The sequence below is a fragment of the Phyllobates terribilis genome, unplaced genomic scaffold, assembly GCF_046119375.1.
Source record: "Phyllobates terribilis strain yellow unplaced genomic scaffold, ASM4611937v1 Scaffold_17__1_contigs__length_24005725, whole genome shotgun sequence".
In the NCBI taxonomy this organism is placed as follows: Eukaryota; Metazoa; Chordata; class Amphibia; order Anura; family Dendrobatidae; genus Phyllobates; species Phyllobates terribilis.
In genome coordinates this window covers 10,557,790-10,572,356 of record NW_027362777.1, presented here as the reverse complement: position 1 = coordinate 10,572,356, position 14,567 = coordinate 10,557,790, and the positions used below count along the sequence as shown (strand labels likewise).

Sequence of the window (14,567 nt, the reverse complement as noted above, 5' to 3'; positions counted from 1 at the left end):
CCGTACACCTCGTACACGCGCGGCTCCGCTCCGTACACCTCGTACACGCGCGGCTCCGCTCCGTACACCTCGTACACGCGCGGCTCCGCTCCGTACACCTCGTACACGCGCGGCTCCGCTCCGTACACCTCGTACACGCGCGGCTCTGCTCCGTACACCTCGTACACACGCGGCTCTGCTCCGTACACCTCGTACACACGCGGCTCTGCTCCTTACACCTCGTACACGCGCGGCTCCGCTCCGTACACCTCGTACACACGCGGCTCTGCTCCGTACACCTCGTACACGCGCGGCTCCGCTCCGTACACCTCGTACACGCGCGGCTCCGCTCCGTACACCTCGTACACACGCGGCTCTGCTCCGTACACCTCGTACACACGCGGCTCCGCTCCGTACACCTCGTACACACGCGGCTCTGCTACATCCACACTGTAAACCCCTCCTGACCCCACACATAAACTTCAGCTCATCCAGCACCATGACAACCAGCACAGCAGAGTCCTGCATCCACTGAGGCCCCTGATCATGTGACCCCTGACTCCTCCCCTCCTGTGACCTCATCACAGCTCCTGTGCGCACAGAGCGGACATATATGTGGTGGCGGCTCTGCAGGTGGAGGTATGTGGAGACCCCATTACTGGGCGCAGGGGGCATTAACCCCTTCAGCACCGAGACTCTTTTGGGGTCTTGTGTTGCCCCTTTATAAGAATCATAAGGTTTTTGTTCTGTTTCCTATAATAGATACATACGACCCAACTATGGAGACAGGAAGGGGGGAAACGTATTGTTCTCATAGTACAGGACCCCTTTACTGGCCCCACAGTGTAATGCCCCCATTATGCCCCTTATGCAGTATGTATGATGCCCCCACACAGTGTAATGCCCCCATTATGCCCCTTATGCAGTATGTAAGATGCCCCCACAGTGTAATGCCCCCATTATGCCCCTTATGCAGGATGTATGATGCCCCCACACAGTGTAATGCCCCTTATGCAGTATGTATGATGCCCCCACAGTGTAATGCCCCCATTATGCCCCTTATGCAGTATGTAAGATGCCCCCACAGTGTAATGCCCCCATTATGCCCCTTATGCGGTATGTAAGATGCCCCCACAGTGTAATGCCCCCATTATGCCCCTTATGCAGGATGTATGATGCCCCAGTGTAATGCCCCCATTATGCCCCTTATGCAGGATGTATGATGCCCCAGTGTAATGCCCCCATTATGCCCCTTATACAGGATGTATGATGCCCCACACAGTGTAATGCCCCCATTATGCCCCTTATGCAGGATGTATGATGCCCCCACACAGTGTAATGTCCCCATTATGCCCCTTATGCAGTATGTACGATGCCCCCCACAGTGTAATGCCCCCATTATGCCCCTTATGCAGTATGTATGATGCCCCCCACAGTGTAATGCCCCCATTTTGCCCCTTATGCAGTATGTATGATGCCCCCACACAGTGTAATGCCCCCATTATGCCCCTTATGCAGTATGTGTGATGCCCCCCACACAGTGTACTGCCCCCATTATGCCCCTTATGCAGGATGTATGATGCCCCCACACAGTGTAATGTTCCCCCATTATGCCCCTTATGTAGGATGTATGATGCCCCCACAGTGTAATGCCCCCATTATGCCCCTTATGGAGGATATATGATGCCCCCACACAGTGTAATGCCCCCATTATGCCCCTTATGCAGGATGTATGATGCCCCCACAGTGTAATGCCCCCATTATGCCCCTTATGCAGGATGTATGATGCCCCCACACAGTGTAATGCCCCCATTATGCTCCTTATGCAGGATGTATGATGCCCCAGTGTAATGCCCCCATTATGCCCCTTATACAGGATGTATGATGCCCCACACAGTGTAATGCCCCCATTATGCCCCTTATGCAGGATGTATGATGCCCCCACACAGTGTAATGTCCCCATTATGCCCCTTATGCAGTATGTACGATGCCCCCCACAGTGTAATGCCCCTTATGCAGTATGTATGATGCCCCCCACAGTGTAATGCCCCCATTTTGCCCCTTATGCAGTATGTATGATGCCCCCACACAGTGTAATGCCCCCATTATGCCCCTTATGCAGTATGTATGATGCCCCCCACACAGTGTACTGCCCCCATTATGCCCCTTATGCAGGATGTATGATGCCCCCACACAGTGTAATGTTCCCCCATTATGCCCCTTATGTAGGATGTATGATGCCCCCACAGTGTAATGCCCCCATTATGCCCCTTATGGAGGATGTATGATGCCCCCACACAGTGTAATGCCCCCATTATGCCCCTTATGCAGGATGTATGATGCCCCCACAGTGTAATGCCCCCATTATGCCCCTTATGCAGGATGTATGATGCCCCCACAGTGTAATGCCCCCATTATGCCCCTTATGCAGGATGTATGATGCCCCCACAGTGTAATGCTCCCATTATGCCCCTTATGCAGGATGTATGATGCCCTCACAGTGTAATGCCCCCATTATGCTCCTTATGCAGGATGTATGATGCCCCCACACAGTGTAATGTCCCCATTATCCCCCTTATGCAGTATGTATGATGCCCCCACACAGTATAATGTTCCCCCAGTAGTGCCTGAGGTCCTGAAGTTGGAATAACCCCTCTAGAGTTGGTTTTCCCTTTGCCTGCTCCCCTACATGTAGACCCTCGAGCATGTATACATGCATGTAGGGGAGCAGGCCTTACTAGATATCGAGGCTTTGTACAGTAATATACCGCATGAGGATGGTATCAGAGGAGTAAGATATTTCCTGAAATCGAGATCAGTAGAGTGTAGCAGACATAATGACTTCATGGAGGATCTTCTAAAATTCACTCTTACTCATAACTTCTTTCTTTTTGACGGGAAGTACTTCCACCAGCTCAGGGGTACTGCGATGGGGAGCCTCTGTGCCCCCTCATATGCTAACTTATCCCTGGACTGGTGGGAGGAATCCACAATATTCAGGGATGGTCATAAGTGATGGCATCCATATATTGGGGTATGGTACAAATATATTGATGACATTTTTATCATCTGGTCGGGGACGAGTGAACAATCTTTTGAATTTGTCAGGGAACTCAACATCAATAGAGTGGGCCTGAGATTTACATCTAAATTTAATTATAATAATAATTTTTATAGCGCCAACATATTTCACAGCACTTTACAATTTTAGGGGGGACTTACACAGACAATACAGACTTTACAGAATAAGCATAACTCTGATATTAAAAGGAGTGAGGGCCCTGCTCACAAGCTTACAGTCTATAAGGAAATAGGGGAGACACAAAAGGTAAAATGTACATATATTGTATAATACAGCCTTAATATACTAAATAGGGTAAGTACATAACACTACATGAACTGATCGCCAGCCAGTATGTGTACAGTACAGACAGAGGCTATGCAGTGCATGGATGGTATGAGCATGATTTTGAAGAAAATTTTAATATGGGCCAAAACTGGGACAGTTAGATAAGTATGTTGAGGTGATAGGCCAGTCTAAATAAATGGGTTTTTACGGCACGCTTAAAACTGTGGGTATTGGGAATTAATCAAATTGTCCTGGGTAGTACATTCCAAAGAATTGGTGCAGCATGTGAGAAATCTTGGAGACGGGAGTGTTAGGTGCGGCTTACTGAGGATTTCAGCTTTAAGTCATTAGCAGAACGAAGGGCACTGGTAGGGTGGTAGACTGAGACGAGGGAGGAGATGTAGAGTGGTGCTGAATCGTGGATAGCTTTGTGGGTAAGAGCAATAAGTTTATATTGAACTCTGTATTGGATGAGCAATCAGTGCAATGACTGGCACAGGGAAGAGACATCGTTGTATCGGTAGGTGAGACCGATAAGTAAAGAGTTGCAATAGTCCAGACGAGAATGAGTAAGAGCTACAGTAAGAGTCAAAGGAAAGAAAATTTCTAATTCTAGAGATGTTTTTGAGGTATAGAAGACACGAGCGAGCAAGTGATTTGATGTGAGGAGTGAAGGAAAGATCTGAATCAAGTATGACCCCAAGACAGCGGGCATGTTGCTGGCGAGTAATGATGGAGCCACAAACAGAAATGGCAATATCGGGCACAGGTAGGTTAGTGGAGGGAGGAAATAAGAGGAGTCCAGTTTTTGACAGATTCAATTTTAGATAGAGGGAGGGCATAGTGTTAGAGACAGCGGAAAGACAATCACTGGTATTTTGTAATAATGCAGGAGTGATGTCCAGAGAAGAGGTGTCTAATTAGGTGTCATCAGCATAGAGATGGTACTGAAAACCGAATTTGCTGATTGTTTGTCCAATAGAAGCGGTGTATAAGTAGAAAAGAAGGGCGTCTAGGACTGATCCTTGAGGAACCCCGAGAATAAGGGGAAGGGGAGAAGAAGAGAAGCCAACAAAAGACACAGTGAAGGAGCAGTCAGAGAGGTAGATCGACAGTGTCGAATGCTGCAGAGAGATCCAGGAGAATCAGCAGGGAGTAGTGACCATTAGATTTTACTGTTAGTTGATCATTAGAAACTTTAGTGAGTGCAGTTTCAGTAGAATGTTAGTTATCTGAGAGATAGCGGATTAGACAGGAGTGGACCACTTGTTCGAGTAGTTTAGAGATAAAGGGAAGATTGGAAACAGGTCTGTAGTTAGCAGCACAGTTCTCGTCGAGGGATGTTTTTTTAAGTAATGGATGTATGCTGGCGTGTTTAAAAAAGGAGGGAAAAATAATAGATGAAAGGTAGAGGTTTAATATTTTAGTTAGGTGAGTAGTGACAGCTGGAGAAAGGGACTGAAGGAGATGTGAGGGAATAGGGTCACTGGTGCAGGTGGTAGAGCGAGATGAAGAAAGGAGCCTTTTCACTTCTTCTTTCGTGACTGGTTTGAAGTCAGAAAATTAGCAAGATGCAGTGTGGGAGGGAGGAGTATGCATAACATTTGGGGATTGAGAGAAAATTTCCTATCGGATATGGTCAATTTTTTCTTTTAAATAATTGGCCTGATCGTCAGTGCTGAGGTTGATGTTTGAGGCCTGTGCTGTTTGATTAAGGAGAGAGTGAAAAGTGTCAAACAGGTGTTTAGGATTATTGGACCATGAGATGACGAGGTTGTTAAAGTAGGTTTGTTTGGAGAGGTGAAGGGCGGAGTTATAGGTTTTAAGCATAAATTTATAATGGAGGAAATCTTCGGCCAGATTAGATTTTGTCCACAGCCGTTCGGCACACCTGGAGCACCACTGGAGAAAGTGTATTTGCAGTGTGTTCCAGGGTTGTCGCCGTCTGTGCCGAGTTGTTCTCTGTGTAGGAGGTGCGGCTTCATCCAGGGCGCATTGCAATGTTTCGTTATAATGCTTCAGTGCAAAGTCAGGGCATGAGAGGAAGGAGATTGGGGCCAATGATGATTGCAACATTTTCATAAATTTCTGGGTGTTAATGGCATGTATATTTCTATAAGTGTGGAAAGTGGGGGTGTCTTGAGCAGGGTGACAGTTCTTGACAGAGAATGAAAGAAGGTTGTGATCAGAGAGTGGAAGTGGAGAGTTAGTAAAATCATGTATTGAACAGAGCCGGGCGAAGATCAGGTCAAAGAATATTTACATCTTTATGTGTAGGAGAATTAGTAAGCTGTGAAAAATGGTCTTATCCATCAGCTTATCTTTTTCTCATTCAGAACTCTAAAATACCGGATCCTCTCAGTGAAGATCATCTATATAAGAAAATTTTCCTGATTTATCCAGGAAAATGATGGACAAGATGGCGGAGAGGATATTACACCTCGCCCTAGAGATCCTCTTCCGTCTTACTGGAGAGGTGAGAGATTCTGATGACGTCACATTACATCATTCTTATCTATGGGAATAACAGATGGACAGAACTGGAGAGGTGAGGACTCTGGAAATGTCTGGAGGGAGATTTATTAATGTGTCTCTCCATAACCAGGATTACACAGTAGTGAAGAAGACCTCTAGTGAGCGCTGTCAGGACCCTGTGTCTGAGGAATGGGGAATACCCCTGAGCCCAATCACAGAGCCTCCACCTCACCCTCTGATACATGAGGACATCAATGACCAGAAGATCCTAGAACTCACCTACAAGATGATTGAGCTGCTGACTGGAGAGGTGACACTGCTGGGAATGCTGGGATATTATACAGTAATGCTATGAAGGGATCTGGGGGATGACGGTATCATTGTATGTGTCAGGTTCCTATAAGATGTCAGGATGTCGCTGTCTATTTCTCCATGGAGGAGTGGGAGTATTTAGGACACAAAGATCTGTACAAGGACGTCATGATGGAGGTTCCCCAGCCCTTCACATCACCAGGTAATAGACAGGACTAAATACACACGGCCTATAATTATCTGTATGTAAAAAATGTATTCAGTCCTTGTATGTGTTTCCTCCAGATCTATCCAGTAAGAGGACAACACCAGAGAGATGTCCCCATCCTCTTCTTCCACAGGACTGTAAACAAGAAGATACCAATGTTCTTCAGGTAGATGGAGAGAAGATGTCATGAGATTTCCCCTATGATGTGTAGACGGCTGTAAAGGTCCTGTCTTCAGTCTTGTTTTATCCACCATTATTATGTTTTAAATTTGTGTTATGAGAACGGTGGAGATAACAGGATTAGAGCTGATCATAGATGTGACTTCTTCATCTGTCTTTGACTTTTATAATATTTGTTTCAGGGTGAAGATCTGACCCATATTAATACTACAGAGACATATGTGAGGGGTGATGAGCGGTGTAAAGAGAAGATTCCTACATATGACTACCCAGGTGAGTAGTAACCACTAAATGCAGAGAAGTCACAGATTCTTCTCAGTCACTGGCTGTGGCTGCTTTATCGGTGATGTAGTCCAGCCATATCACAATCGTGTGATCACCATTTTGCCTCTAGACCACAACATTCTCCTCCGTCCGAAAATATTCAGATTACTTTGTGTAATTGTGAAAGCCCTTTTCTGTAGCACTTACAACCTGGAGGATCCACCTACCCCCTGGGATTAGGAGACGCTGACCGTTACCTGCCCAGATCTGTAAACTACAAAGCCAAATGACAGCGTACGTAGAATGTGCTGACTAGTGAGAAAATCCCTTGAAGAAAAATATAATGATGGGCCTGTAAGAGAAAGCGGAGGGTAATGATGCTGTTGGCTTCCTAGATCCCTGATATCTTATTGGATGAATCTACCTTCTCTCCCTTCTGTGCTGCTGAATGTGCTCATATGGTCCCTACAAGACCAGGTCCAGTCTTTTTGGCCAAACTTCACTTTTATGATCGACAACATTAAATGTGCAGTGAGGCCAAGTGTGAATTTCTGTACAATAACAGCAGAGTTTCCCTTTATCCTGACTGTTCAATTTATTTTAAAACCAACTAACTTCAAACTGGATTGTGATAAACTATACAGAAAACATTACACTGTGCCATGATACATCTCTAAGCTGTGCGTGGCTGATGGCTGTAATATACATTTATTCACGCCTGCAGGAGATGTGTTGGCTCCAGCCCTGGTTTCATGGATTCACTCCACATCATAAATAGTATTGAGCAAATTTGTTCGGCATTTCAAATTCAGGTTCGTGTTCGGGGTTCCGGCTTGTTCAAGCCAAATGGTCCACCATAAATGAGTGCAACTCCAGTTTAGTGTTGGATTTCTCCCTTCATACATATGTTGTTGTTGGGGATGTTACATGTTTTTATATTCTTTCTTTTTTTTACAAATTCCCTCTCTATGATAGTTTCATTGTGGTTGGATCAGCCGGCCTCACTTATGTGACTCTATAACTCCCTGGTAGTTTTTCAAAAAGATCTCCATTACCTCTTCCAAATGCCCGAGATCTACATTTAAGACACCTCAGCTCTGCAGTATTATAAAAAAGTTCACTTTAAATGTCTAATATTTCTTCTTGACACTCATCTGACAGAAAATATTGGTTCTTATGATAGTTTAGATTGCCAAGAGCCACCGAGCCCCATACTCCAATTACCCCAGAGAGGTTTCACCACTAGTTACTCATTTTTCTCTGATGAAGACTGTTCAGTTTGATCATTTCAGTCGATGTTTTATTGTCTATAGTCACAGTTTTTAACTTCTGTAATCCTCTGATTTAACCCCTTCCCGCAGTTTTATGTTTCTAATCAGGCCCCATTTTTCAAATCTGACGTGTGTCACTTTATGTGGTGATAACTTTGGAATTCTTCACAAAGGATAATAGGAAACAAATGGACCTTACAAATTATTTTCCAACTTCTTTTGAATCTGACAATCCCCTATATACGGTTGTACACTACTGTCTGGGCACATGGCAGGTTAAGAAGGGAAGGAGCGCCATTTAGATATTAGGAATGCTCAAAAGATGGCTACCACGAACAGGCTTGTCACTATCTACCCTGTTTACAGATTTCACAAATTACTTTGATCATCACCCTTTAACCCCTCTACATGGATCTGAACCTACACAGAGACCCCTAGGCTTGGGCCACGGTGTTAACTGCTCTTCTTTGGAGTGAGATGGAAAGAAGAATAGTCAGGTAGCCGGGTCAGAACCAGGAGGGCAGAGAAAATACAAAATCAGAAGACACGAGTAGTCAGTAAACGGGCCGAGGTCACAACAGGAAACAAATCCACAAGCCGGGAGCTGAGCACAGAGGACTGAACCAGAGGAGAACAAGGCTGTATCTGGCAGCTTCCAGCAATATGCTTCCACCTTTAGTAGGGTGCAGTGCTCTCCAAATGGCTGAAGCAGGGAGCAGATTATTCCAGCTGGACAGCACACACACCCATACTGCCAGACTGGATGGTACTACAGGTCCCAGGCACCCTAATCTTAGTGGCTGGACAGAGCCTGCGCCTTTTACTCCATATTTGGGAGCCAGAATGAACAAACAGTTGAACACCACGCTCCACTGCTTCATCCTATGAGGTTTTCTATTAGATGGTCATTGTCTTGGTGAATAAGTGAATTTTTTTATATAACTTGCCTTTTTTAATGGACCGTTTAAGTAGAAATGTTCAAAAATATAAAATTCAAGGATTCTTTATTAAAAAAATGATGATTGTTTTTATTCTTGGCAGATGACTGTACCAGGAGATCAGAGGGACAGCTGACATCTTCAATTTTCAAATCAGATAATTTTCAGATTCCACAGGATACAATTGAAATGAATGACATTACTCCAGATTTACCATCATCCCTTCACAGCAAAGATCTGTCATCTGATCCTTTGAAACAGGTCTCGTCTTCTGATTCATTACCGACTACTAAGGAAAATCAAAGTCACAAAATAAGCATTAAAAACCAAACTGCTCCTAATGCAAAGAAGCCATTTTCACATTCAGAATATGGATATAGTTTTCTTCTCAAAAAGTCTTTTTTTAAACATCAAAAAATTCACACAGCGAAGAATAGATTTTCTTGCTCCAAGTGTGGGAAATGTTTTAATCAGAAATCAAGTCTTGTTAGGCACCAGATAACTCACACAGGAGAGAAGCCATTTTCCTGTTCAGAATGTGGGAATTTTTTTACAGAGAAATCAAATCTTATCAAACATCAGAGAACTCACACAGGGGAGAAGCCTTTTCCATGTTCAGAATGTGGAAAATGTTTTAACCATAAATCTAGTTTTCTTAAACACCAGAGAACCCACACAGAGGAGAAGCCTTTTACATGTTCAGATTGTGGGAAAAGTTTTGTACAGAAATCAAATCTTAATATACATCAGAGAACTCACACAGGGGAGAAGCCATTTTCATGTTCAGAATGTGGGAAATATTTTGCAAAGAAATCTACTCTTATCAAACATGTGAGCACTCACACAGGGGAGAAGCCTTTTCCATGTTCAGAATGTGGAAAATGTTTTGTACAGAAATCATATCTTAATATACATCAGAGAACTCACACAGGGGAGAAGCCATTTTCATGTTCAGAATGTGGGAAATGTTTTGCAGAGAAATCAAATCTTTTCAGACATCAGAGAACTCACACAGGGGAGAAGCCTTTTCCATGTTCAGAATGTGGAAAATGTTTTTCTGAGAAATCAACTCTTATCAACCATCAGAGAACTCACACAGGAGAGAAGCCATTTTCCTGTTCAGAATGTGGGAATTTTTTTACAGAGAAATCAAATCTTATCAAACATCAGAGAACTCACACAGGGGAGAAGCCTTTTCCATGTTCAGAATGTGGAAAATGTTTTAACCATAAATCTAGTTTTCTTAAACACCAGAGAGCCCACACAGAGGAGAAGCCTTTTACATTTTCTGATTGTGGGAAAAGTTTTGTACAGAAATCAAATCTTAATATACATCAGAGAACTCACACAGGGGAGAAGCCATTTTCATGTTCAGAATGTGGAAAATGTTTTTTAGAGAAATCAACTCTTATCAACCATCAGAGAACTCACACAGGAGAGAAGCCATTTTCATGTTCAGAATGTGGGAAATATTTTGCAAAGAAATCTACTCTTATCAAACATGTGAGAACTCACACAGGGGAGAAGCCTTTTCCATGTTCAGAATGTGGAAAATGTTTTAACCAGAAATCATATCTTAATATGCATCAGAGAACTCACACAGGGGAGAAGCCATTTTCATGTTCAGAATGTGGGAAATGTTTTGCAAAGAAATCAAATCTTTTCACACATCAGAGAACTCACACAGGGGAGAAGCCTTTTCCATGTTCAGAATGTGGAAAATGTTTTTCTGAGAAATCAACTCTTATCAACCATCAGAGAACTCACACAGGAGAGAAGCCATTTTCATGTTCAGAATGTGGGAAATATTTTACAGAGAAATCAACTCTTATCACACATCAGAGAACGCACACAGGGGAGAAGCCTTTTCCATGTTCAGAATGTGGAAAATGTTTTAACCAGAAATCTAGTTTTCGTAAACACCAGAGAACCCACACAGAGGAGAAGCCTTTTTCATGTTCAGATTGTGGGAAATGTTTTGGACAGAATTCACATCTTAATAAACATCAGAGAACTCACACAGGGAAGAAGCCTTTTTCATGTTCAAAATGTGGGAAATGTTTTAAACAGAAAGCGCATCTTGATAACCATCGGAGAACCCACACGGGAGAATGCCGCAACTACACCCAACTAGTCTCTGTACAGACAAGAAATGCCCTAGCTGTACAACTAAAAACGTCACCACAGACCTAACTCCCTAATAAGTCGTTGATGAGTTTCTCATACCTCCTGAGGAACCAGAGGGGAGGCTGCAACACACTGTCAACAAGGGGAAAGGAAAGTATGAAGTAAAATATGAAAACCCTGAATGAGAAAGAAAAACACATTCATATAGGGCAAAGAAGGCAAGCTAAGGAGAACCAAAAATAAAAGGAACAAGTATAATCTCCCAGAAACCTAACATTGTTAGAATTAAAAGGTACTGGGAGGGAAAGCAAACTGACCGGGAGGATAGTTTCACCTTTGTGGTGAAACTTATAAAATTCATCCTCACCAACTGTAAATGTAAAACCCGTCCATTTATAAAGACCACGGACAAGATAAAGATTCCCAACTCACATCAGGACCACAAGATCCCAGGTACTTTCAGCTGCATCACAATGAACTTAATTATATGTACCAATTGTCCAACTGGGGGTCTGTATGTAGGGAAGACAGGGCAAAAATTTAAAACAAGGATGAATTCTCATCGCCACACAAAAAAACGAAAAAAAGAATAGATCTACTTGTGTCCACACATTTTTACGGCCACAACTGCTTATCCCTCTCCCATACTGATAGTTCTGCTTCACTTCACTTGTCTTATCTATTACATTATTCCTGCGCCCTGTTGTGTATAAATATGTGACTCTTCAGATTTTGTGTTATACTATGTCTGCTGAAGAGATCTGAGTAGTCTCGAAAGCTTACTGACTAATGGCTAACTGAAAAAATGGTATCAACCACTGAGGACTCTCAAATTTTAATATTTTTCTCCATACAGCAATTTTAAGATCTCTCCACAGGTGTTCAATGGGATTTAGATCTAGACTCATTGCTGGTTTGAACTCTCCAGCACTTTGTTTCCATCCATTTTCTGGGTGCTTCTTGAAGTATGTTTGGGCTCATTGTCATGCTGTAAGATCCATGACCTAGGACTAGTGTTGAGCGAGTATGTTCTGTTCCGAGTATGCTCGGGTGAGCTCCGAGTATTTACAGCTGCTCAGTGTTATGTTTGAATCGCTCCAGTGTCCATGATTTGCGACTGTTTGGCAGCTTTATTACATGTGAGGAATGTGTAAGAAATGGACATTCCTCACATGTAATAAAGCTGTCAAACAGTTGCAAATCATGCACATGGGAGTGATTCAAACATATCACTGAGCAGCTGTAAATACTCGGAGCTCGGCCCGAGCATACTCGGCGAAAGGGTTAATAGAACATGCTCGCTCAACACTACCTAGGACGCAAACCCAGCTTTCTGACACTAGGCACTATATTGTGACCCAAAATCCTTTGCTAATCTTCAGATTTCATGATGCCTTGCACACAGTCGGAGGCAGCAAAGCAACCCCAAAACACCTTTGAACCTCCCCCATATTTGACTGTATGGGTTGTAAATTTATTGATTATGCTGTACACCTTGGACAAAGGAACATGCCGATCTCTAAAGATGGACTTATAACCTTGAAATTGTTGATATTTTTCAACAATTTTGGTTCTCAAGTCCTCAGACAGTTCTCTTCTCCTTTTTCTGTTTTCTCCATGCTTAGTGTGCCACTCATATGCACACAATGCAAAGATTGAATCAACTTCTTCCTTTATCTGGTTTTAGTTGTGATTTTCATATTGCCCACACCTGTTACTTGCCAAAATTGCGTTTGAACAAGCTTCACATGCTTGAAACAAAGTTGTTTACCCACAATTTTGGCAAGGTGTCACCTATTTTGTCCTACCTATTTTGTGTGAAATTATGTTCAATTTGCCTTTTTTTCTCTGTTTTCTTGTGTTGTTCCAATACATACAAAGGAAATAAACGTGTATAACAAAAAGTGTAATTTCAATAATTTTCTGGGAGAATTACTTCATTTTCTGGAACAATTTCAAGGGAGCCAACACTATGACCATGACTTGTTTTTGTTGCCTTTTTAATTTGTTGCAGCATATCATCCTCTACGTGTTCAGCTATATTAGGAGGCTTGTAGCAAAGTCCAATTAGCAGCTTTGCATTATTGCCATTTCCATGTACATTTACCCAGACTGACTACATCAGGGATGTAAAGCTCAAAACATGCAGAGGGCCAAAATGAAAAACTTTGACAAAGTCGTGGGCCAACCAGTGTACAGTATAATGGGCCCCACATAGTCCTCCATACAGTATAATGGGCCCCACATAGTCCTCCATACAGAATAATGGGCCCCACATAGTCCTCCATACAGAATAATGGGCCCCACATAGTTCTCCATACATAATAAACAAGAGGAAAAAACTTCAAGTCAGAGTCCCATATAATAGTGAAAAAATTACAAAATTGTATTAATTATAATTTATACAGGAAAAAAATATGAATCAGAGACAGTTAATAGTAAAACAATGGAGGAGCACTAATGAGGAGCATGAGACAAATTAACATGATTATTTTCTGATGTAAATACATAATTGGGCTGCCAAAAAAATAAGAATATATTGTTAAAATGCAGTGAAGCATTCCATAAAAGTGCAGGTGCTTATGAGGTAGGTCAGAAGTAGTTGCTATATAAGAGGTTAGTCATACCGCTGTCTATATATAGGTACTAATCTAGATAGCTCATACCGGGGACAGCAGATCTTTATAAGTGACCTCTTAGGCTACAGGGTAAAAGTATATCCTAATACATATTAAAGCCTAGAAAATGCACCTAAGTAGGAAAAAAGATTAAAGAACAGCAGCAAAAAGAGTGTATCATGAATCCTATAGAATACTTACAGCCACAGTGGATGTGAACACGCTCCTCAATGGCGCTCACCCTGATGCGCGTTTCAGCACGGCTGCCTTCGTCAGGGGGTGGCGTCAATGAAGGTGGGTAGGGTTTAGAAACCCTTGAGCCAATGGAAAAGGGGGGGTGTAGTCTCTCCGCCAATGGGTGTAGGGAGGGCGTGGCATGACACATGGCAATCACCGCGGCATCCACGGCTACCGCATCATATGATCCATGATGCCGCAAGCACATGGGGAACCACGTGACCGCTCGTCATGGAGCAAATATTGATACGACCAGCGAGGACACCACAGAGAACAGTGAAGACATGCGTACCGCCCAGTCCACAGACATATATAGTCAAATACAACCAGAGAGAAAAAGAAACTAGCATAATGGGGTAAACTGTCAATAATAGCATAGCCCAAATGTATATATATATATCTAAGGGGTATAGGCGATAGCCAATTATATATAAGTCAGAGAAGTTAATTGGACATGACGAAACAAATAAAGTATATCTTTAAGAAACGCATGAAGTATAACATGATTATATGAGATCATAGTATACTGTAAATGCATAATAAGATATAAGAAAATATCTCTCAAAATATCGATCTATAAATGCGAAAGATATCCAATAATAACTGTAT

At 42.8% G+C, this 14,567-nt stretch overlaps 1 protein-coding gene across 2 annotated transcripts in view; it reads left to right on the top strand.

Annotated features, from left to right (window-relative positions):
* Positions 1–13,007, top strand: part of LOC141176076 (uncharacterized) — a 43,921-nt gene extending 30,914 nt beyond the window's left edge. Inside the window, exons 1-7 of one of the 2 annotated variants that reach the window (XM_073660069.1) lie at positions 554–618; positions 5,665–5,804; positions 5,934–6,113; positions 6,197–6,317; positions 6,401–6,489; positions 6,686–6,776; positions 9,080–13,007. In XM_073660069.1, coding sequence (XP_073516170.1) covers positions 5,736–5,804; positions 5,934–6,113; positions 6,197–6,317; positions 6,401–6,489; positions 6,686–6,776; positions 9,080–11,169 — 2,640 coding nt within the window. In that variant the 5' untranslated portion in view covers positions 554–618; positions 5,665–5,735 and the 3' untranslated portion in view covers positions 11,170–13,007. Of the gene's footprint in view, positions 1–553; positions 619–5,664; positions 5,805–5,933; positions 6,114–6,196; positions 6,318–6,400; positions 6,490–6,685; positions 6,777–9,079 lie in introns of those variants that run through there. The other variant, XM_073660068.1, reaches the window with a different exon arrangement.
* Positions 13,008–14,567: the final 1,560 nt, after the last annotated feature.